Here is a 22,997-nt window from a genome sequence, read left to right as displayed (position 1 = left end):
GTGGAAAGTGAAAAGTTGGCTTAAAGCTCAACATTCAGAAAACGAAGATCATGGCATCCGGTCCCACCACTTCATGGGAAATAGATGGGGAAACAGTGGAAACAGTGTCAGACTTTATTTTTCTGGGCTCCAAAATCACTGCAGATGGTGACTGCAGCCATGAAATTAAAAGACACTTACTCCTTGGAAGGAAAGTTATGACCAACCCAGATAGCATATTCAAAAGCAGAGACATTACTTTGCCAACAAAGGTCCGTCTAGTCAAGGCTATGGTTTTTCCTATGGTCGTGTATGGATGTGAGAGTTGGACTCTAAAGAAAGGTGAGCACCGAAGAATTGATGCTTTTGAACGGTGTTGTTGGAGAAGACTGTTGAGAGTCCCTTGGACTGCAAGGAGATCCAACCAGTCCATTCTGAAGGAGATCAGTCCTGGGATTTCTTTGGAAGGAATGATGGTAAAGCTGAAGCTCCAGTACTTTGGCCACCTCATGCGAAGAGTTGACTCATTGGAAAAGACTCTGATGCTGGGAGGGATTGGGGGCAGGAGGAGAAGGGGACGACAGAGGATGAGATGGCTGGATGGCATCACTGACTTGATGGACGTGAGTCTCAGTGAACTCCAGGAGTTGGTGATGGACAGGGAGGCTTGGTGTGCTGTGATTCATGGGGTCTCAAAGAGTTGGACACGACTAGATGACTGAACTGAACTGAACTGAAGAGACATGATCTGAATCGTTCCCCACCAGGTAGCACACAAGAGTAAATGTTACCAGGCCCTCTATGATCTGGATCCCTCTTACCTCTCTCATCTCACCTCCTACCACTCTCTCCTCGCCTCCTTCACTACAGTCGCTCCGGATTCCTGCACTACTGGACGATGAGGCAAGGGAGGGCACCACCCTCCCAGGAAGAGAGGCCTTGGCTGTGCCCATGACCTGTCCTCCCCGCCAGACCCACAAGGGACTCGCTCTCTGGCCCTCAACCTGACTGAATCCAGATCACTGTCACCTCTAAGCCCAGAAGCCCCAGGTGCCTCCCCACACATGGCCCCTGCAAAGCCACAGCAAAAATGGCCCTGTCTCTCCTACTACCGAAAACCCCAAATAGATCCAGGCTGTCCACACCGAAGAGTCCCTCTCCAGTTCATGGGGCTTTGTCCTTGCTGGCCTCTCCAGGTGAGTTAATTCATCTTAGTGCTTCCTCTGCATCATCTCACCAAATCCTTAAAATAACTTTAGGATGCAGGTTGTCTTTTTATTGCCCACTTGACACATGAGGAAACTGAGGCTCAGAGAGTTTATTAAAAAAAAAAAAAACTGCCAAGGACCACAAGGCTAGTAAGAGGCACGGCTGGGCTGCGAATCCAGAGCTGCTGGTCACCACAGGCAACTAAGTTATATACCCACAGCCCTTCTCCACCTCCCAGCCACAGCACGTGAATCGCCACTTCCCAAAACCACCAGGTCGCAGTCACACACCTGCACCTCTGTACACATTTCCAAAGCATTTTATGGAAAAATGCTCTAAAAGGTCCCACTCCTATCTCGGCCTGTGCCCTCTCCCACCAGGCAAAACTCCGTCATGCTTATGATCGGTACCTACAAGACATACCATCAAGAGCAAAAGCAAGGAGTTGCATGGTGTATGTGGTGTATTATCATTTTAAATCATGGGCAGATGTCTATACGTTTGCTTGTGGAAAACAGCTAACACAATGCTCAGGTGAAGAGAACTGGGAGGCAAGGTGAAAAAGGTGGAAGCTTATCAGTCTATGTCCTTTGGCTGCTTTTGAACTGTACACTAACTATTCAAAATAACTAAAAGAAGATCCTCTGGAGGAGGGCCTAGCAACCCACTCCAGTATTCTTGCCTGGAGAATCCCATGGACAAAGGAGCCTGGAGGGCTACAGTCCATAGAGTCGCAATGAGTCAAATACAACTGAGTGACTAACACTTTTACTTTCAAAGGTTTTTAAAAGGCAAAATAAATTCCATAAACTTAGGAAACAAATCTTACAGGTCCTTCTAGACTGAGCCTGGAACCCCTTGTCCAGGCCAGGCTGCCATCCCTTCTTCCCTCAGCGGCTCTGCCTGTGAGTTGTGTGCTCTGGAAGGGCAGGGCCCTGCAGTCGGGCCCCTCTGGGTCCCAGCTCCAGACCAGGGTTGGGCACAGGGAGAATCTGGGAGGAAATGTACCCAGCACCCCCTTGAGAACATGCTTAGAACAGGCAACCATAAGCCAAGGCCCCCTCCCCGAGAAGCAGGCAAACCAGAGGCCCAGGGCAAGGGCCAAGGTCAGTCTCTGGCTGGGTTTCAGCTACTGGGAGAGGCAGAAGGCTCATCTGGTAGGAGAGCTTGTCCAGGGCCGCTTCATAGCTTCCTGGCTGGCTGCCCAGGGAAGAAACCAAGGTTCTCTGGGCCATCTGAGGCCAAATAAGCCACAAGTTTGGGTTCTCCCTTCAAGACGCCTATCCCCTGCCCACTACTTCCCACAGTCCAGCTGCTCACATGCTGCTCACCTTCACCTCCTCTGACTGCATCAGGAGATTGCACGGTGGCTTTAAGGCCTTCGGTCGGTGAGTGAACCAGTAGGCAAGGATGGCAGCTAGCGCACCCATACTCACAAGGGTGGTGGCCGAGAGGCTGCGGAAAAACTGGCCCAAGTCGGCCAGCTCAGGCAGCCGCAGCATCCTCAGGATCTCCTGAGTCTGCATCTTCTCCAGAAGCGAGAGGAAGAACTCTGTGGGGAACGAGAGGCAGGTGAGGAAGGCGGCCTGGCAGGAGGCAAGGGAGGGGTGGTCTGGGGCCTCTCTCCCACTTGAGTCAGAAGCCACACACTGATCCTGGCCAGGCCCCAAGCGAGGTGAGATGTACAGTCTCCTGGAGCAGCACAGCATATACTAGGAGCTAGATGCTAGGAAGGGCCCTTCCCGGTGACAGGCCAGAGAGCCCTTAGCAGCCATACCAGACAGTCGGACATCCGGCCCAGTTCTCCTGAGAAACATATGCTCAGGCCCTGGGCCGTGCCTGACATGTGCTTCCGCATCTCCCAGGGGTAGAGCGTGCTCTGACAGCTCTGGAGTTAATGCCTCCGGAGCCCCAGCATCTGGGTGTACTGCCTCTCCTGTGTCGTCACAGCATCTTGCTTATCCTTGCTCCCGCGGTGTGGACTGGATGGAGGGGCAGCAGATGTGCCTGGCACTGTGCCCAGGATGAGTGGGGGTGAAGGGATGTAGACGCCTTTCATGCCACCTCAAAGCCGCCAGCAGCCGGCTCTCACCCTGAGGGACACAGAGAAGGCGAGGGGGCAAGGCCCACAGACCAGCCCCAACAGAGGTGAGGGTAGCAAAGCAGAAGGCAAGGGTTCAGTGCAGCAGAGTCCCCTCAGCCCACCAGGGGGCTTTCCTCGAAGAGAATTTATAAGCAAAGGCCTGCCAGGGGCAGAGGTGATACGGGGGCCAACTTTCTGAAGAACGGCAGCGCTCCCAAGAGCAGCCAGGCTGAGGTGCGGACCCGGCTCTCCGGCCCTGGACTGATTACCACTATGCACTGCGGCTCCGCACCACCACAGACCAAGAAGCCAACGGCAGGAGGAAGAGGTGGCCCACCATTAACAACGGCCCTGTGCTGTGCTCCCTGGGATCCCATCTGCTAATGTTCAGAGGAAAGAGGAGGCAACAGAGGAGGAGCGAGAGTTAAGGTGGTGGGAAGGAAAAGGGGTTCAGCAACGGGCTGGGTCCCTCTTGGGACCACAAGCATCCCTCGTGACGCTGCCCATGGTGGTCAGGGTGCCCTGATGGGATAAAGCATGCAGTCCAAGTGGACACTGTGGGCCTCCTAGGGGCACAAGGAGGATGCCCTAGGGTGGCCAGTGGGGGCTTTTCTGTGGCAAGCACTGGGGGCTTAATTTGGTTCAAAAAGGGAAGCCCCCAAGTGCTACCAGGCCCTCCTGTTAACTGCTAAGTGAAGTAATGCTGGCAAGACACGCACATGGCTAGCTGGGCTCAGGGGTCTGCACTTCGCCCAGGCCTGGGGAAGGCAGCCAGGGTGGGCCAGGTGCTGGACGCTCTACCCCCACAGGGGCCTTCTTGGTGTCACTGCCCATCTGGGGGGCCCAAAGCTAGGAGTGCTGTATGACATCTATGGGTCTGTCAGCTCAGTGAGGGTTGTGTGGGCTCCTGGCTGCCATGCACTGGCCCTTCACCCCCATCTCTGGATGCATGACTGTTGTTTCCCTTCTTGGGAAAGAATGAGAAAGGCCAACAACAGCTACTCTGCAGCCACAGGATATGAGCCAAATAGCAAATGCTTGACCCTTAGGAGAGGAGAGAGCTGCTGAAATTCTAATGGCATCTGTGCTAAACATCACTATACCAAAGATGAGGTCAGTACTGTGCACTCACTGCAGAGGAAGTGGGCAAAGCTCCAGAGTTCAAGTCCCTTCTCCTTCACTTGTGAGCTACGCTAAGTTGAGCACACCTCACTTCTCTGGACCTCTCCTTTCCCATCTTTAAAATGGGGACAGTATCACGCATGCATGTAAAGCTCCTCATCCTGGGTGTGGTGTAGCTAGAGGCACGATGGGACTAAAGAGATGGCAGCGGTGTGCTTGTCAGAACAAGGAGGCTGTTCAGCCCAGGCCGAAATACACTGGACACAGGTGTCCGAAACCAGGTACACGGACCCACGGGGGTTTATGCTCTACGGATGGCACGCTGCGCAGGCTGTGTGAGCCCAGGTTATACTCATCAACCACACACAGGGTCTGGGTGAGAGAAGTGAGCCCCCACCTAGCCAGAGCGTCCTCACTGAGTCCCTGAGCCAGAAATCCAGTTTTACCAGCAGCCTGCTTGAGCTGGATCAGTTTTGGGGGCCACCCTGCAGGAACAAATAACTGCTGGCAAACTGGAGAAATTAAGGTTCTGCATCAGCAAAGCAGAGGTCAGGCTATGGACCAAGGTAAATCCACTAAGGAAAACTGCTCTGGGGAGGCCCCTGGGCAGGAGGCCAGTTGGCTTTCTTGGGATATTTACTTCCTTAAGCTGCAAATAAGAGACTAAGTTACAGCCAGGCCCATCAGATAAAAAATGACTCACTACATAGTGGAAAATCTAGATATGCCCTCTAGCTCCTTGGATGAGCTCTGAGAGCTGAATGATGTTTCCTATAGCAGACTCAACTGACTCCATAGGCTGGGAAGCCAAGGCTCAAGAAGTCCCTGTCCAGCCCTGGGGCTCAACTATGCAGTCCCAAAAGTTTCAGAGAAAACCCTGGAAGTATGCCTTACTACCTCCAGTGTTCTTGCCTGGAGAATCCCATGGACAGAGGGGCCTGGTGGGCTACGATCTATGGGGTTGCAAAGAGTCAGACATGACTAAGCAACTAACACACACACACGCTTTACTACCACCAGTCCCTGGCCCTTGGCAGCTCCTTGCAGGCCCCAGGCTGCAGCCAAACGTGGGCACTGGTTGCAATGCTGGGGCTGTCACAAGAGCACAGAAAAGAATGACTAAGCCATCCATTCACTTACCCATCTACCCACCCACTCACCTAGTAGACCCTCATATGGCCCCACTCTGATCCAGTTCAGTGCTGGGCACAGGGCCAAGCCAGATGTGGGCCTGCCCGCAGTCTCATCAGGGAGATCCAAAAGGGAATGGACAGTGCTGTGAGGGCAGTTTGGGCTGTGATCAGACATAAGGCACCAGAAAAGATGCCCAACTCAGGTCCAGAGAGTCAGGGCAGACTTCCTGCAGGGAGGAGCACTGATGCCAAGACTGAAGGATAAAGAGGAAAGGTGTCCCAAGCAGAGGGAAACAAATATGCAAAGGCTGGAGCTGAGGGAGACCATGGAGCACTTAGCAAACTAAATATTATACCCAGGAAAGAAGTCTGGAGCCCATGAACCCTTGTACGAGGTCCAGGGCCACAAGTCTGAGGCTGGTTTCCCGGATGTGCTGACCTTTCAGTCATCACCAAAGCACCACAGACCCCAGGAGAGGGAGGAACAGAACCTGCGTAAACTCCCTGAAATGTTGGTATACCTGGGAGTCCACGCCTCCACACTGCACCACTCAGTCCTCATGACTCCTTATGAGGTGGAGACACAGAGACTCCACCGAAGAAGTTACCTGCCATTCACAGGTGCAGCAAGCGAGCAGGGGAGCCAGGACCTGAGCCCCAGATGACCACAGCCTCTAAACCACTGCCTTGCTTTGCACTGCCACCCCAACGCTTGCCTACGCTGTGCCATCCACATCCACAACCCGTGCTCTCCTTTGCGACAGTGCTAAACCCACAGACAGGACTTCCCAGGAGGCACTGCAGAAAAGAATCCGCCTGCCAATGCAGGCAGATGTAAGAGATGTGGCTTCAGTCCCTGGTTTGGGAAGATCCCCTGGAGGAGGGCATGGCAACCCACTCCAGTATTCTTGCCTGGAGAATCCCATGGACAGAGGAGCCTGATAGGCTGAAGTCCACAGAGTCACAAACAGTCAGACACAACTGAAGCGACTTAGCATGCAAACCCACAGAAAATCAGCTTCAGACCTGGTTAGAAGAGTCCAAGCCCAGGTCGGGGGGTGGGCAGTGGGCAGCACATGGCCACCAGAGCCTGTAAGCAGGGAACAAGACAGCCAGGCCAGCCACTTGCACTTCACCATGCACACACTACAGGTGGGCTCCCTCTTGGCCTCACATTACGAACTTGCCATTTTCCCATGGTTGGGTTCCCTTCCAGGAAGCCCACTTGCCTGGGACGCTGGAGGGTGGTGGGAAAAGGGCTTGACCACTCACTCCTCCCCAGGCTCCTACTCAGGTGCCCACCCTAAGGAGGCAATTCAAGTGACTGCAGGTCCTATAGTGCTAAGGCTGGGCCTGTGCCCCTTCCTGGCTGGGCAGCGACCAGAGGGTGTCATTCCTGCCAGCTCGCCGACCTCAGACAGTCAGGGGTGCTTTCCCATGCCCTGAGAATGCTTCAGATCGGGACCCACCAGAGGGGAGAGCTGCAAATTCAGGTCCTCTAAGGACACGGACCTCAGAGCCAGCCTGTGTCACCAGGCTTTTGGCTTGAGGCGGGGCCTGGGAGTCTGGTCTCATCTCATTACTTAACATGGCCTTGGGCTCTTCTGACCTCTGCTCCTTCTCTGTCAAGCCAGGGTAGCGCTTGGTGGTCCCTGGGGTCTGAGCCATTGGTGCTTCACTCCCTGTCCCCGGGAGGCTCTCGTGGTTGCAGCAGCATTGGGCATGGGCAGGGGGCGTGGGGGAGGGGGACAGCAGCTAAGGGAATCAGCGGTGGTGCTGGTGTTGCCAAGAGAGCAGCTGTGTTTGTAAATATTCACCTGGCAAGGGCTTCCAGCCCTCAGCATCAACTAGCCTCCTCTCCTTCCGCATATCCTATGCCTCCTTCTCCAGTTCAGAATACCAAGTGGTGGCACCAGGCCCCTCCTCACCCCCAAGGACAGTGGGGAGTGAGAGGCACAGCTGTTAAAACCCAGGAAAGAGAGAGAGCAGGAGGAAGGGGACCCTGGTTGGAAGCATTCTGACTTCAAGGTGGCAGAGGCAGAGCCCCAGGGCCCATTTCCAGTGCAGATGGCCCCCAAATCCATGGCTCCACTCCAAGAGCCCTCTGCTGGTCCAGCTTCCTAACCCCACCCCAGCACTCTAGACTTTCATGATCTGGCAAGATGGCTCTGTCAGGACTACTTCCTAAACATCTCCCAAATCTGACCACTCCTTCCCACCCTGCTACCCCTCTCCCTTTCCCCGGCCTGGTCTGGTCCAGCCATCACCGAGTGCCGAGTGCCGTCCAGACTCCCACACCAGTCTCCCCACAGGCCACCCTGCTCGGTGCAGTGTTTACACCAACACCAGAGTTATGTTCCTGATACACAACCATGACCAAATCGTGCCACTGCTCAAAAACTTTATCTAGGTCCCTCCTACCTGAGGACAAAACTTCGAAGTCAGCACCCTGGTACTGAGACCCTCCATGATCCTCAGATTCTTCCTTCCCCTTAGAAACACACTGGCTTCCCTCTATATCTGCCTGGAGGCAGGTGGGGGGTGGAGTCCATACAATGGGTTTGTGTAAACCTCTGAGGGCTTCAGAAATGGGGACGCACAAGGCAAGCCAAGAGATCATTAAAGGACCTCCTTAACTCCCAGTGAAGGGCTCTGAAATAAAATTATAAATTCCTAGGGTCCAGGGCTCCTGCAAACAAGCCAGGGAAAAGGCCCATAGGAGAGTTCTGGTGCTGGACTGACTGGGTCCAAGTCCTGACTCATACTGATAGCTGTATGACCTCAGACAAGTCACTTTACCCCTGTGCCTCATCTCAAAAAATCTCGTGGACAGACTATAGTGCCAGGCGCGCCGAAAGGGAAATAGTCAATAGACAGAAGTTAGCTCAAGAAGTTACTCTGTCTCTGCCAGCCAAAAGGGCTCAAAGGCAACCTGCAGAATGACATGCGTTCACACCCTACCTTTCCAGCAGGCTCCTGGCACTGGGCAGGCAGTGAGCTGGTCCCACCAGGACCAGTCTCCGTTTATAAAGGGTATGTGGGGCTTGGGGAGCACTTACCACATCTTGATCAAAACACAAAAGTGGTGAAGGCCCTGCCCCAAGTCTGCCCTCCTGGGGACAGCTGATGGCAACAAATGCCTGCTCTGAGAAGCCAGCTGGTGGTGGCAGAGGCTCCCCGGCAGCTGTGGCAGTGGGTCTGGTAGGGGACGGGGTGCAGAACAGCTCTGTGGGGAGCTGATGGCCCCTCAAGGCCCCCGCTGGCCCCCACCCCCATCTGCACGCAGGGCGCACTGGCTCAGATCAGCTCAGAGGCAAGCAACCCAGCCTTAACCCCCACTCTGCCAGGTTGCAAAGAACCTCAGATTATACCCCTCTGCTTCTCCCCACCTCCACCCTGTCTTCAGTTCTAGAGAGCAGTTTGTCAGAAGGGTTGCTTAAGGACAAAGTCTTCTTACACATCTATCTGTGGCCAGGCCCTCAGCCGTAGGCTGGGGACCTGCAGGCAGCATGGGTGGTGGGGGTGGTGGGAAACAGTGGAAGTAGGGGAGGGGATGCCAGATCTCCTGGCAGAGGGAAGCCTGCACTATCGCCCAGGAATCTCCTCCAGCTCCTTCCAGGGGCTGCCTCCGCCCCCACCAGGTCACACCCAGTCTACTTGGGGGATGGGAAAGAGATTAGGCACAGTCCCAGAAAAAATATTTGCTTAGAGATGTTCTGGGCAGTGGGGACACTCCAGACCAAATACCAGTATCAGCAGGTAAAAGATAATGGCTGAGCTTCCCCGCGAGACCCCAGCACAGCAGCACACCAGCCCCTTCTCAAGGCCTGCCCTGAGATGCTTTCCCACTTTGCTGGTGGGGGACAGGGGGCAGAGGAGGTGGGGGTGGCCACCCTGGAGCCAGAATCCACACCTTGGCCTGCTGAACCCAAAGCTGAGCCCCGAAACTCCCTCAGCACCTCTGGCAGGCAGCCGGGGACAGCGAAGTCCCAGGACGTGCAGGGCCTCAATCCTGCAAGTTTTCTTCACAGGGGAAGGAGTGGGGGTGGGGATCAGCTACAGCCTTTTTTCACTCTTCCTTCCCAAGCCAGGATGTGACAGAGCCACTGCCGGAGAGTAAAAGGCAGGTCTGGCCCAGAGGACCCACCGCACCACCCTCAAGCCCTACTCACACTCGGTGCTTCCGAATTTTCCAGAACAGGGCCTTCCCAACACCGTCCACCTCCTCAGGTCGCAGCACAGCACTCTGAGCTCCCTCTTGAGAGCTATGCGCTCAGCCTGCCTGGAAACTCTAGTGCCTGCGGGCCTTGCAACACCTTCCCTGGAGCTGATTCGGCTTGCCCTGCTAGCCCCACCATTGGGGGAGGGCTGCTTGGAGAGCTTCCTGCCTCAGCAGCCCTTACCTGGAACCTGGCACAAGCCTGTTTGGGCTCCCAGGCCCCAGCCTCTGGCAACCCCACCTGGAGGGAGCTCTAAAATGTACAAATGCCTGAAGACCCACCCTCAGCCCCCAAAGCCCTTTACTCTTCTTTCCTGGGGGGACCCTTACTTATCTATGCACATTTTCAGAGATATCTTTAAGGTGAAAGCCTCCTTCGATGCTTCTCAGGGTAGCTTCTGGGGCAGAAAATTCAGTGGACGTACCCCAGCTCCTGGCCGACAGAAAATCACACAGGGTGCCAGAGGCGGGGAGTCCTGGCCCAGCAGTGCTGCCCCAGAAAGCACGGGGCCCAGGCGCCAGGTCAAGAGAAGCACAAACCTCACCATCCAGCCCACCTGGGTGGCCTGGTCTGTTAAGACGAAGACACAACAACTCTCCCTCAGCCCGGCACCCTCCCCATCCACACAGGCATCAAGCTCTGTGCTGAGAGAGGGGCCGCCTTCCTCCTGGATTTTAATTAGACTCACAGGACCACAGACGACTGGGGCAGACACAGGGCCAAGGGCCTCCCCGAGCTGGGAATTGCTAGGTGAGGCCCACTGCACGTTCCCCCATGAGAGAAAGGCGCAGGATTCAGGGTTGCTGGGTTACAGAGTGGCTCACCGGCCGAACCTCCCTGCGGAGCCTGAGTGTAGTTCAGAAGGTTTAACTCAGACTCCTGAGGTAGAAAGGCCTAACTAAAGGTTGGCTGTGCCCGACTGCTGCGCAGGGCCCCTGTCTCAATAGCCTGAACCCGCCTCGGACAGGCTTCCCTTCAGCAGTTCACTTGGAGGTGGCCCACATCACCCTCTGCACCCCATCCTCAGCCCAGCACCTCTCAGGAATCTCACTCACCCTAAGCCCTGGTCAGGGAACATGGGCCCGCATTCCTGACAGCCACACGGGGCAGCCAGGCTCAAACAATACTTAATCAGACACTTAAAAATACAAATAGCCTTGAGTGCAGAGGAGCAAAGAGAAACACAGTGTCTTTTACAAGCTCTGAGATAAAAGTTGTCCTTACCACGAATCAGGCTGGACAAAAATTCTCAGAATGAAGAGGGGCAGCAGATGTTAAGACAATGGCAATGTTCCCTTCAGCAGTATTTCCAGGGGACCTGACAGGACTAACAGGGTGCGTGAGCCTCGGACCTCACCGTCCTTCCTTCCACACCAATTCCGGGGGGCGGCAGACAGGGAAAGTGGCGAGGGCCATGAGTGCTACACAGACAGAGGATACACCCTGGCCAGGCCCCACTGTGCAGGAAGCCAAGTCCTGTGGCTACAACATGATCTTTTCCCCACCCCACCCTGCCCGTCCAGGTTAGGGCTACCAGGGCCCTGGCCTTGGGAGCAGTGATCCATTTCATCATTGGCCCCAAGTGAGGGCACACGGCAAACCCTACAGGTTCAAGCTCAGAAAGAGAACGTGGGCTGCGCCTGGCAGGGTCATGCTGCCCTGCTGTCAGAGCTCAACCGCCAGGGGCCAGGGTTACAGGTGGGACATTATGTGACTCCCTCCAGCTCCAGGGAAGTTTCTCATAGGCGGGTTGAGGGTCCTGTGAAGAGGTGGTTGGGGTCACTGAGGTGAGGGGAGCAAGAGAGCAATGGATGCGCTTGCCCACTCATTCACTCAGGAGCAGCTTGGAGACATCCTTCTTGGGGTAAGAGTCACAAGACAGAACCTAAAACACATCCTCAGACAGGGACAGGGAGCAAGAGATTAGGAGCAAGGTGGGAAGGAGAGTTCTGAGAAGGCAAGAGAATCCCAGAAAGAGGCCTGTAATATGCGGGGACTCCTGGGAAGGAGGCACTGAGGCTGAGAAGACGGCACGTGGCTGCCGAGAGAAAAAGACTATGATCTGCGCTATACACCACCCCGTGCCTTATACATCAGCCACAGGCCGATGGTGTCCACCAGCTCACCTGACCTAGCACCGCAGGGTTTGAGGATGTCAGAGTGTCCCAGGCAAGCCACGCCTCCAGATCCCAGCCAGAGGGACCACTACCACGGCCAGGAGCCAACAAGGCACCTACACCCACCATTTCCGGGGTCACGGTTTATTTCACAGGAATGACAACAAGCAGAGAAAAGGGAGTTCTGCTTTTGGTTAGTTTTCTGGGACTCTGATAAACAGCTTAATTTTCTGGCTTCCTCATTTTTTGACCAAGTTCCTCTTGAGAACTGCACAAGGAAACACAAATCTGAATCTCGCTCTGTTCAGCACAAAGTCTGTGCTGGTCAGCGGGACCCTGCCACCTCCTGAATCGTCCCCTCTGGAGTGACTCAGGGCCATGGAGAGACTACTGACTTCCACTGCCCTCCAGTCAATAAGACCTGTTGTTGGCTGGGGAGAGCTGGTGGTGTCCACAGAGTTAAGGCAGCCCAGCCCACTGCTGGTCAGGGAGGACTGAGAACTCAGGCCTCCTTTTCAAGGCCAGGATGAATGGGGACTATGCAAATCACTGCCTCCGGAGGAGCTGCAGCAGGGGAGGGCCTGCTGCTGGCAGGCCTGCACCTCTCTACTTGGGTCTGTCACATGAAAGGGTTTGTATTCCTACCGCTGCCTCTGGCACTTGGCCAGACTGGGGCTGTTCTCACCAGAAAACAAAAATCTCTTTCAGACCAAAGTTAAACCAGGTCCCGGCTGGCCCAGGGAGGCTGACAGACGTTGTTCACACTGACCCACTGAGAAGTCATCACCTGGATTCTCACTGAACCCCCCAGCTCTCCAGAGGGAGCTGAAGGCCCCTGTGGCTGCTTAGAAAATCACTGCGTCAGGTCAGGGAAGGCAGGGCCAAGAAATGGGATTGGCCCATTCTGAGGCTCTGGCTGTTATGTCCTTAGTCATGACTGGGCCTCAGGAAGCAACCTTTTGGTATGAGGGAACTTCAGTAATTCCTCACGGAGTTGATGCGAAATGTGGAGAAAGAAATGGGAAGAAATACGTGACAATAAACAAGAGCCCTTGCAGTGCACAGAGAAGACCTTTAAGAATGCGGTCTCGGGTTCCCCTGCCTGCTGCCACAAGCACCCTTGGGCTGTGGGTGGGGTCGTAACCCAGAGCCCAACGCGCACAATCACGCTCCAGAGCCGGGACTCCATCTTCCACAGAGCTCCACAACAAGGTCAGACTTCAACCTTGTTCAGACTTTCAGAGCTGCTTGTCTGACACCCTAGGGTCACCAGGAGCTGTCCATTAACCATGGCACAAATATCTGTATCTATCTACATATTTTTAAAGGAATGTATTGATAACAAAACAAAACCCCAACCAGATTCCCAACATATTTTATTACAAGACAGATGGAAGAACATCATCTCAGAATAAAGGATAGTCATTTAACTTGAAAAACTCACAGTACTGCCTTCGTCTTCCACATCGTGTGCCACGTGTGGTTGCAGATTTCCTCTGCAGCGGATGACACCGAGTGAAGAAACCAGATACAAAACAGCGCACACCCTAGGCATCCACCTAGAGACAGGACCCACAGCAGAGGCTAACCTATGTGGACAGCACAAACCTTGTAAGCTATGCAGCATGGATGCTACACAGACTCCCATCAACAGGTGACAATGACACAGCAAGATCTCAAACACACATATGATCATTTAGCCTGAGAGAAAATCTAGGACAAAACCACCTCGGAGCTGATTCTGAACCGATAGGAGGGTTTGTGGATGTTCCGCAGGTGTCCTGCAACCCAAGGCAAACAGGCCTCGTCTGCCTCTTAACCCAGAGAAACCTACCCATCTCTGATGACCATCCACCCTCCTTGGTCCCTCCTTTTGTCAGCTGGGATCATACACCACGCCCAAGAAATCCTGAGCGAGTTCATGGGGCTGCCCCACTAGGGAGAAGCAGGAAGTAGGGGAGGAAGAGAAACGAAACTTCAATCCAGATGGAAAAGGGGACTTCACAGGTCACAGCCTTCCCTGCTGCCTGACCTGTGGCAAGGGGATCAGGGACACACATCCCCAAACCTCCCAACAGCCCACTAGGCCAAGGGAAAGCCGCCTTCCCTTTCTCTGCACCACCCCAGGCAGCGCCAGGCTGAGGAGGAGGCAGCCGGCAGGCTGAGTGGGGGCTGATACAGGTGAGTCAGTGGTGTCCCCCAGAGCACACCCCACGCACCTGCTGGAAGGTACGTTCTCCAGCATCCTGGGGTAAAGGTGGCTTCATGCAGAAGAATGGCCAGAAGCACCACCCCTTCCACAGTCAAGGGGTCATGGCAGGCCTGGATAGGTTCTCCTGGAGGCCCCCTTCTCCATGTGGACACCTGCTTTCCTCTTACTGACCTCTAGGCCCTCACCATCCACCCTCAGGTCAACCTTACTCTCCAGTCTCACTGGCTGGCCCACATTCCATCTTGCTGCGTTCTCTGTCCCAGCTCTGACTACCTTTCCATCCCCATCTCTGACTGTCCCTGCTGTGTGGCTCCAGCTGGCCATGCTGTCCAATCTCTGGCTGACCTTACTGTCCCCCCCCCACCCTGTAGCCCTCCTGTCCATGTGGCAGGACCCGCAGTCCGTCCCCAGAATGGTTTATAGCCAAGGCTGGGGGAAGGGTTAGTGGTCAGGAGGAACCCCACTGGGGATTCTTGGCCACGAGAACAATCTAGAGAAAACAAAAATCAAATCAAACAACAAAAACACACTAGTGGGAAAAACAGGGCTACCAAGGGCTAATCCCGATAGCCACCTCCCGTGCTGGTGGGCCAAACTGTGGTGGCTCACAGAGAGGGGGTCAGGGTTCCTGGTGTCGATTGGTGGGCACTATCCCAGAGCTGCCCATTCAACCCAGGCCAGCCTGTCCTCTCTCTCCATTCCTCCAACAGCCATAGTCACTAGAGCTATTCCCAGCCCTGAGAGTTACCAGCCCAGGTTTGCTTACCCCAGGATCTGGCAACGGATGCCAACTGTTACCTCATTGGCACCATCCTGTCCTGGCTTCCTGCTCTAAAGCCCCAGGCGGCAGTTACCTTGGAATGCAGGCCTGAATGAGCGGATGACAAGTCAGAAGCCAGCCACCCCCAACTCTCCGTGGCCACCCCCAAGCACCCCTACTCCCTGGAGTAGCTGTTGGGAGAGGAGAGTATCTCCAGGAAGAGCTGGTGAACAGGCACACACGGAAATTCTTGGGATCTGAAATCTTTCCGGCTCTGAGATTACAGATTGAACTTCTGAACAGACAGCTCGGCTTGGCTCATATTTGTCCCAGCCCGTTTCCCATTTTCCTACTTTTACTTGTCATGGACCCCAAGCCTCACATGAACCAGGAAACCACACCAAGTAGCGAGGTCAGAGAATGACCACACCAACCAGGGGAGCCCAGAGCAACTGAGCAATTATGTGCCACCACCTCTGGGCCTAAGCCGAAGGCCAACCCCAAAGGCCCCAGACAGCACCCCAGCCACAGTGCTCCCCTCCTAGGGCTCAATGAGCGGTTGGTGGGCATTCTGACCAGGCTGACACAGGGCATGGGGCCATCAGACGGCATCCTCCAGTGAGCTGAGGCCCGGGGCTGGGGCCTCCTTTCAGCTCTGCTTGGCCAGAGTGGGTTCCCAGCCTACTGGGAGACTGGAAACTTGGAGCTCTACGGAAACGATAGGATCTCGTCCTCAGAGAAGACTACCTTCCACAAAACCCATCACCCTGCAGCTGCAAGTGCAGCCATTCACTCATCCGTGAACTCACTTCTGGAGCACCTCCTTCTGTTCTGAGCTCTCCAGTGAGGGCTGCTTTGGTTCTGGCTGCAAGGGGCTCACACCTGCTTTCCCCTAGGACTTCCCCCATACTGACGGCATCCCGCAGCTAGGCAGAGAGCCTGGCGCCCAGCAGGACCACATTCAAGGTCTGCTGTCGGTCAGTGGACTTGTGTTGAGGCAAAAGATTATAAAGCACATCATTACCAAGATAAGTTATTCTCAGGGAATTTTTTCTTATCATTCACTTACACAATCAACACTACACACACACTGTACTGGCCCTGGCTTGGGGCACAGGCAGGAGACACCCTGGCTCTGCCCTCAGGGGATCACAAGGCTCATAGGAGGCCCAAGACCGTAGTTTAGTGGAATCTGTGCCCCAGGAGATGCGTGTGGCTTGAAGGGTGCGGGGACAGTTCACCTTGGCCACCCACATGCTCAGTTTTGGCCATATGCCCTCGATACGGCTACCACACAGGATAAAGCCTCTTCTGCCTGGCCTCCTAGGCCTGAAAAGCCCAGCCCTGGAGACCTCACTGGCTGAGTAGAGATAATGCCAAGCTCTCATTCAACTGTCTTCTCAGTCTTTTCTCTCATGGATCCTTCTGCCTAGAATGTCTGTTCTTTCCCTACTCCCTTTCGGCATGTCAGAGTCCTGCATCTCCTTTGAGGAAGGCTTAGCTCAAGGTGTTATAACTTTAGCTAACATTTAGTTAGCCCTTCCCTATGGGCCAGCCCCTGCTCTTTGCTCTTTACACCTGTCTTCTCCTTAAACATTTCCCATCCAAGGATTGCTCCCTTGTCTGTGCCCACCGACCAGCCTGCTGGAGGGGCTTGGGTTCTTTCCAATCCTCCAGGTCCCTCTGTGGCCTAGAGTCTGAGAATGTGGTCTGACTCACAGCTCTCAGGGGTGGCTTCACCACTGAACCTCCCTGTGTCTTGGTGCTGCATCTGTTAAAGGAGGCTAACAGCACCACAGTGTCATGGGTGAAATTAAACGATAGCTTGCGGACTGTAGAACATGGTGCTGGACACATAATACACGCTCAAGAAAACAGCAGTCAAGTCAGCACGTTTGCAACAACACTTCTGCCATGAAAACACTGCTTCTCCCCAACAGTACTTCATTCACTGAATGTTTTGAGTGCCTACTATATGCCAGGCACTGGCTAATTACACATTGCAGCTTCTGTTACACAAATGCCTGCAACTTCAGCCTCTTTTTGCAAAAAAGTCAGAGCCTCATGCTCACTTATCCTGCATGCTGTGTGTGGGGGACAACCCTGGATCCCATCTGGGGCTGTAGCTGAGCCAGATTCGGCCTTCTGAAGGTCAACCCAAGAGCCCTTACAATCTCAAGTGACAGAAAACCAGTCAGGGAGCAAAGTGGCTAGGTTCTGCTGCCCCCTGGTGTCAGCGTGCTCTCATCGGGAGTACCCCCTACCCCACCATCGGCTGGGGAGCGAGAGAGGGCATTAAGGTCAGAATTCTCCCACATAGAGGTGTGCCATAGGCAAATCCAGGCCTTCTTTTGTGAGGTGTGCCCTCGATGTTCTGCCCAGAGTCCACTGTCTGTCTGATTCCTGGCTGCCGTTCTGGGGCCCCTGGGATGGCCCCAGACCTCACACCCGTCCTCTACCCTAATGGGAGCAGAGATGGAGGGAGAATCCGATTGGGCTGAGCTAAGCTAGGCTGTGCAAGTCTGCACCTGCCCTGGACACCCATAGCCAGATTGCTGTCACACCAGTCTCTGCCACCATTCCTCTTCCTGGAACCTAGCCTCAACTGGGCCATCTTTGGCCAGACTTAATTCTCATCCATAATATCGCAACAGCTTCCCACTGCTCTCCCAGCCTCTGCTCTCCTCCTGCTGGCTCAGCCTGGCCACTGCAAGGGCTTTTCTGCCCCCGAAATAAAACCCTCTTCTCTAGAATCCCCTCCCATCCAGACTCCATCCCCTCTGACAACCCACAATATTCAGGCAAAAGACCCTAAAAGACCCATCTCCCACCACAGTTCTTCCTGCACGTCTTTGCTGACCTGACTTTCTCTACCTGGGGTTTGGCCTACCTGCCTCTGACAAACACCCCTGTATGCTGCAGAAGCCCACTCAGACGTCACCGATGGTCGGGTATATGGTTGCGCAGACTGGATCCTGTAGAAGGACACAGGGTTGCATCAGCCTCGAAGTTCATCCACCAAGAGGGGAGCCTCTTTCTATTCTGTACAAGGGTGCCATTTGGCAGGCAGAAGTGCCAATCCATTGGGAGCACTCAAAGTCCTCTGAGTGCTCACAGCACTGAGACCATGTCTTCCTGGGCCAGGCACGGCATCTGACTCGCCACACCGGGTCTATTTTGTTTCCTTGTTTATTACTCAACACACAGGAGGGATCTGGGTTGGCCTCAGTATAGCCGTTGCTCTGCCAAGGCTCAGAGCACATGGTTGCGTCCCCCAGATAGGCAGTTCCTCCTCCAGGTGGCTCTCCTCTATCCTTGCCTTGTCTCTGTAGGGCCAGACTGGGTGGTAAACGGCACATCACTCTACAAAGAGTACTATCACTTCAGGGGGGCCAGAGGATTCTGGCAGCTGCCATGGGATCAGAATGTGTTCTCAGTGTTAGCCTAGGTGTCCTCCCTGCCCTCGGAGAAAGGCTGGGTCCAGGCAGAGTCCCAAGGAAGGTAGACATGATCTGTGAATGCCATGACGTGTGGCTGGAGTGAGCGCCACACAGCAGCCTCAGTGTTTCACGCTTACACCAACCGTGGCATCTTTTGAGAAATTTCCTGTACTCATTGAGAAATCTGGCCTCTAGGGAAGCAGCTGCCCCCCTGTACCAAGAGCCTCCCTGCTTGAGCATTCCGAGGCCCCTCAAAAGCCCTTCAGTGAGGCGGTTTCCCCACTCTAGGCGGCACCTGATCACTTTGCGAAACACTCCGCACCAAAGCAGGACTGACGGCCAGTTTGAGTTAGTGTTGGCTGAATCCCACTTTCAGATGAGCATCTTGCACTGAAAGGATTTTTTTCCTCAGAGGCTGCTGATGACTCCTGCAGTTCTCAGGCACCTCCCTGTAGCCACAGAAGACCAAGGCTCCAGAGAGCTACCCTTGGACCTACAGCCGGGGGGTTGTTGTTGGTGGTGGTGGTGGTGGTGGTGATGGGGTCTCCTAAGGGTAGGGCGACGGGGTCCTCGCACAGGGAAAGGGCTCTGAGAGCATCAGCCACGCAGTAAGCAGGGGCTGTTACTATCATCATTGTTATTTTGATACCTCTGGCCTTCTGTTCCTAACCCTAGCTCTAGCTCCAACCCTGTCTGCTGGATGTGCACATCAGACCCAGAGGGCCCTGCCTGGCTTGTCCTCAGACCGGGCAGACAGAAGGAGCTTAGGGAGCTGAGGGGATTAGGGAGGCCTCACTCTCTCCCCAGCTCAGGGGAGCTGCCCCTGTGGCCTGACACAGGGCAATGGTGGCAGGGGACGCCCACCAACCCTCTAGTTCAAGCCTGATGCCACGAAGCACTTAGCAACGATGGATCAATTAAAACTTCAGATCAAACCCTAATCTTTCAGGTATTATCCGTGTGACATTGGCAAGTCAATTAACCTCTGAACCTCAGTTAAAAAACAAACAAACAAACAAAAAAAAACCCCAGCATCACTGACCTCCTAGGATTTGCCGTGAATATTAAATAACAGGCAAAGTTTCAGTTAAGAATTTCAAAAGGGTCGACTTCCTCCCCTTCTGCTCAGAAAAAACCTTACTACTTCCTCTGATACTGCTGTTTGAATGTGAAATAACAATAAAACTAACATTTCATAAAGCATTTGCTCTGGGCTAGGTCAGCTTAAAGCCAGTTTAAGGTTCAAGCACTGCACATACATGATCAGGCTGAATTTGTACAAGGGGGTAGGTGGAGACCCTTTAGTGGTATCATAACCTAGAGGAAATCAAAGCTCATAGCCTGACTGATGCAGGCAGGAAAACTGCTGGATGAATGGGTCCTGGGTGAGAGCCCAGGTTCTGTGTGGGGGAGGAAGAGTGTTGGGCAGGGACTTGGAGGAGGGGGGTCCTCAAAGTTTCTTGAGAGGATGCAGAGGTAAGAAGCTGACTCCTGTGAGGGGGAGAGGTTGTGGGCTGGCACAGTGGGGACACAAGCCCTGGGCATGGCTGAGGAGCCAGGGGAACCCTGCTTTACCGAGGGTCAAAGGTGGGCAGGGAGGGGTTGTGAGGAGACCCTCTCAACCAGGATTGGGATGCCCCAGGTCAGTCTGGGTCATGTCCTTGACCTGCTGTGGGACCTCAGGGCCCAACACCCTCCTTTTCTGGACCCTGGAGATGAACAAGGATAAACTGTCAGTCCCTGGACTTGGTCTTGGGGGACGACTGGGCTCAGGCCTAGTCTGTTCAGCGGATGGTCCTCGCCATATTGGGGGTGGGGGTGGGGGGAGGCCACGAGAACTAGAGGGAAGTTGTGGGGTCGCAAAGACGAGCTTGTTGTGGGGTCGCAGTGAGCAAGGTCCCTCATTTTTACTGACACAGCTGCTTCCCAAACGCGGCCCGGAGCCCGCCAGAATTTGGAAGGGGGAGACTTGGGCGACCTAGCGGAGTCCCGAAAGGATGGCTCAGGAGCCGGGGCTGGGGGCTCAGACAACCCAGGACCAAGATCCCACAGTGTGCTGGGGATGGGGATCACGGACGAGGACGGGGATGGAGGGACTCACCTGAGAACAGCCAGAGGGAGCCCCCCGACACGAGGAAGAAGGTCAGCATATCGGTCAGCAGGACCCAGCCTGGCCCCGCACGGCCGCCCCGGCCCGCAGCCCAGCAGCCCCAGCAGTCGCCGCGCCGCCGCCGCCGCCGCCGGGTATTTTTAGCCCCCGCCCCTCGGCTCCGCAGCGCCCCGCCTTCCCGCGCGGCTGCGGCGTCTCGGCGGGAGGGGGAGGGCCGGGAGCGCGCTCTGCACTGGCGCTCGCAGCCAGTTCTGCCGCGGGCCAGGTCGGGGCGCCCGGTACGTTCACCCCCACGTCGGAACCGCCGAGTCCCCGGACGGGGGAGGGGCCAGGCTGCAGAGCGGACCGGGCCTCTCCACCGCAGCCCAACGTCAGGACTCGGCGTTCTGGGGAAACGGGCAGGAGAGGGGCGGACGGGCGACGCGCGCGGGGTGCTGACGCCGCGCACCTCGCCAATGCGCGACTCTTACCCCTACGCGCGCGATCCTTGCTTTTAAGGCTGGGCAGACTCTGGGTGGCAGAGAGGTTGTGGTCACCTGTTCTAGTAGGCGCACGTGCTGCTGTGCCGCTTCCCGCTGACGCTAACGCCCCCTAGGACCTCAGTTTGCAGACACTGGGAGCCTCTGGGTGTCGAGCCCTCTAACGAAAGAAGAGAGAGGGCGATAAGGGTCTAAGTAGGATCTGGAAAAGTGGCTGTTAGGACGGATAGTGCCCATATTCGCTGAGAACCCCAGATCGCGCATCACTCCTCCTGGGAAGATTGAATCTGAGGCCACCCAAGGTCACAGGAGGCTCCATGTGGTCACAGGCTGCCACACGGGGTCACATGAGGTCACAGAAAGCCACACGGAATCACAGGTGTTTCACCAGGTAATCCTGGTCTTCACACACAATCATATGTGGCGCATGAGGCCTCTCAAGAGGGCCCCTCACAGCTACAAAGAATGGCCACACAGGCACCCAAAGACGGGGATGGCTCCACATCTTGGTGACCAGTTGTGTTACCAAACTGAACTCACCCAGCCTGAGGCACCGCAAACCTAATCTACTGACACCAGGTTTTGGCGAGGGAAAATACAGTGTTTATCGCAGTGTTCAAAGCAAGGGAGTGGAAGATAAGCCCCAGATCTACTTTCAGTTCGTCTTTGAGTTAGGGTTTTTTTCTTAAGGGATATGAACAAACAGGCTGAAATTGATCGTCTTGTGACATTTCTGTGACATTTCTTCATCGCAGTTTTGAAATAGAGAAGGGGCCAGGGCACAGCCTTTGAAAGAATGGCATTTCCTGAGGACAACATGGGGCTTCCAGGTGGTGTCAGCGGTAAAGAACCCACCTGTCTATGCAGGAGACTAAGAGACATGGGCTCAATCCCCGGGTTGGGAAGATCCCCTGAGAAGGGCATGGCAACCCACTCCAGTATTCTTGCCTGAAGAATCCCATGGAAAGAGGAGCCTGGTGGACTACCATCCATAGGCTCTCAAAGAGTCAGACATGACTGAAGCAAATTAGCACACATGCAGGAGGACAACATAAACTATTAGAACCAAATGGGTCCAAGATGGTAGTCAATTTCCACCAGACCTTAATCCTCAGTATACACTGGTTGTAACAAATCAGCAAGCTAAGTGACACACCCATAGATGCCAGGAGAGTTCCAAGACTGACCATCGAAGACCCAAAAGGAGCCGATGGCCCAATTCCTGGAAACCTCCACCCCTTCCCCAAAATAACTGGAATAATCCTGCCTATTAAATTACCCAGCCTATAAAAACTAACCAGGCCATATTTCAAGGCCTTCTTGCCTGAGATGGCCCACCTTCTTTCTGTGGAGTGTTCTTCTCTCTAAATAAATCCATTTCTTCCCTATCACTTTTTTGACTCACTGAATTCTTTATGTGATGAGACATCAAGAACCTGAGTTTCATTAAATCCTGAAACCAGGTGTGTGATTCAGTTTCAAGAGTTAGGATGTTCCTGGTTTATGATACTCTGGCCAGGTGATTCATGGCTTGCAGTCTGTTACCTCATCTTGCCCTGGATAAACAACCTGAGTTTGTATATTAATAGTGATCTCTCTAATAGCTTTTAGTACATTAATGATATCAACCACAGCAATTTTAGTCATCTGACTCTGGTTGATTACTGTTTAGTTAGCACAGGGTTGGTGTCAGAGGGGACAAGAAAGGGGACAAAGTTTTGGATAGAGAGATTAATCATAAACTTGGTAAGAAAATTTGACTTTAGGGAGACACAGCTTCAATCCCCACTCCTGTTTTAACTTTCTGCCCAATCTTTGAGGGAAGAGAGTGATGACCATTCTGGTTATTTCCTGCTGAAATGGGGGCATAGTCCTGACTCAACTGGAAATGGAAACGTTGCATACCAAGTAGGAAATATTTCTGAGGTCCAGGTCTTGCACCTTTGGTGCAACAGCTTACAGTACATTTTATAATCAGGTACCCAGTTAGAAGCAGGAAGAGGAGTGACAACCTAAACTTAAATGCACCTTGGTAAATAGGTCTCACTTACTGAGGAATTCAGAAAACCAGCCTGCACCTGGTGCTACTGGGGAGACTTGTCACCAGGTAATGAATTTCCTAATTTTATCTAA

The 22,997-nt window shown here is 54.3% G+C and overlaps 1 protein-coding gene across 6 annotated transcripts in view; it reads right to left on the bottom strand.

Moving 5' to 3' along the window:
* The window catches only part of ACSL6 (acyl-CoA synthetase long chain family member 6), a 66,285-nt gene extending 45,756 nt beyond the window's left edge, over positions 1–20,529 (bottom strand). For 2 of the 6 annotated variants that reach the window (XM_055548056.1, XM_055548067.1), the window contains exons 1-2: positions 20,377–20,527; positions 2,520–2,740 (exon numbers count right to left, since the gene is read on the bottom strand). In XM_055548056.1, coding sequence (XP_055404031.1) covers positions 2,520–2,740; positions 20,377–20,425 — 270 coding nt within the window. In that variant the 5' untranslated portion in view covers positions 20,426–20,527. Of the gene's footprint in view, positions 1–2,519; positions 2,741–11,872; positions 11,980–17,725; positions 17,811–20,376 lie in introns of those variants that run through there. The other 4 variants (XM_055548076.1, XM_055548098.1, XM_055548091.1 and 1 more) reach the window with 4 other exon arrangements.
* Between the last annotated feature and the right edge of the window lie 2,468 nt (positions 20,530–22,997).

Source organism: Bubalus kerabau, chromosome 1 (assembly GCF_029407905.1).
Source record: "Bubalus kerabau isolate K-KA32 ecotype Philippines breed swamp buffalo chromosome 1, PCC_UOA_SB_1v2, whole genome shotgun sequence".
Taxonomy (NCBI): domain Eukaryota; kingdom Metazoa; phylum Chordata; class Mammalia; order Artiodactyla; family Bovidae; genus Bubalus; species Bubalus kerabau.
This window is presented reverse-complemented; position numbering and strand designations above follow the sequence as displayed.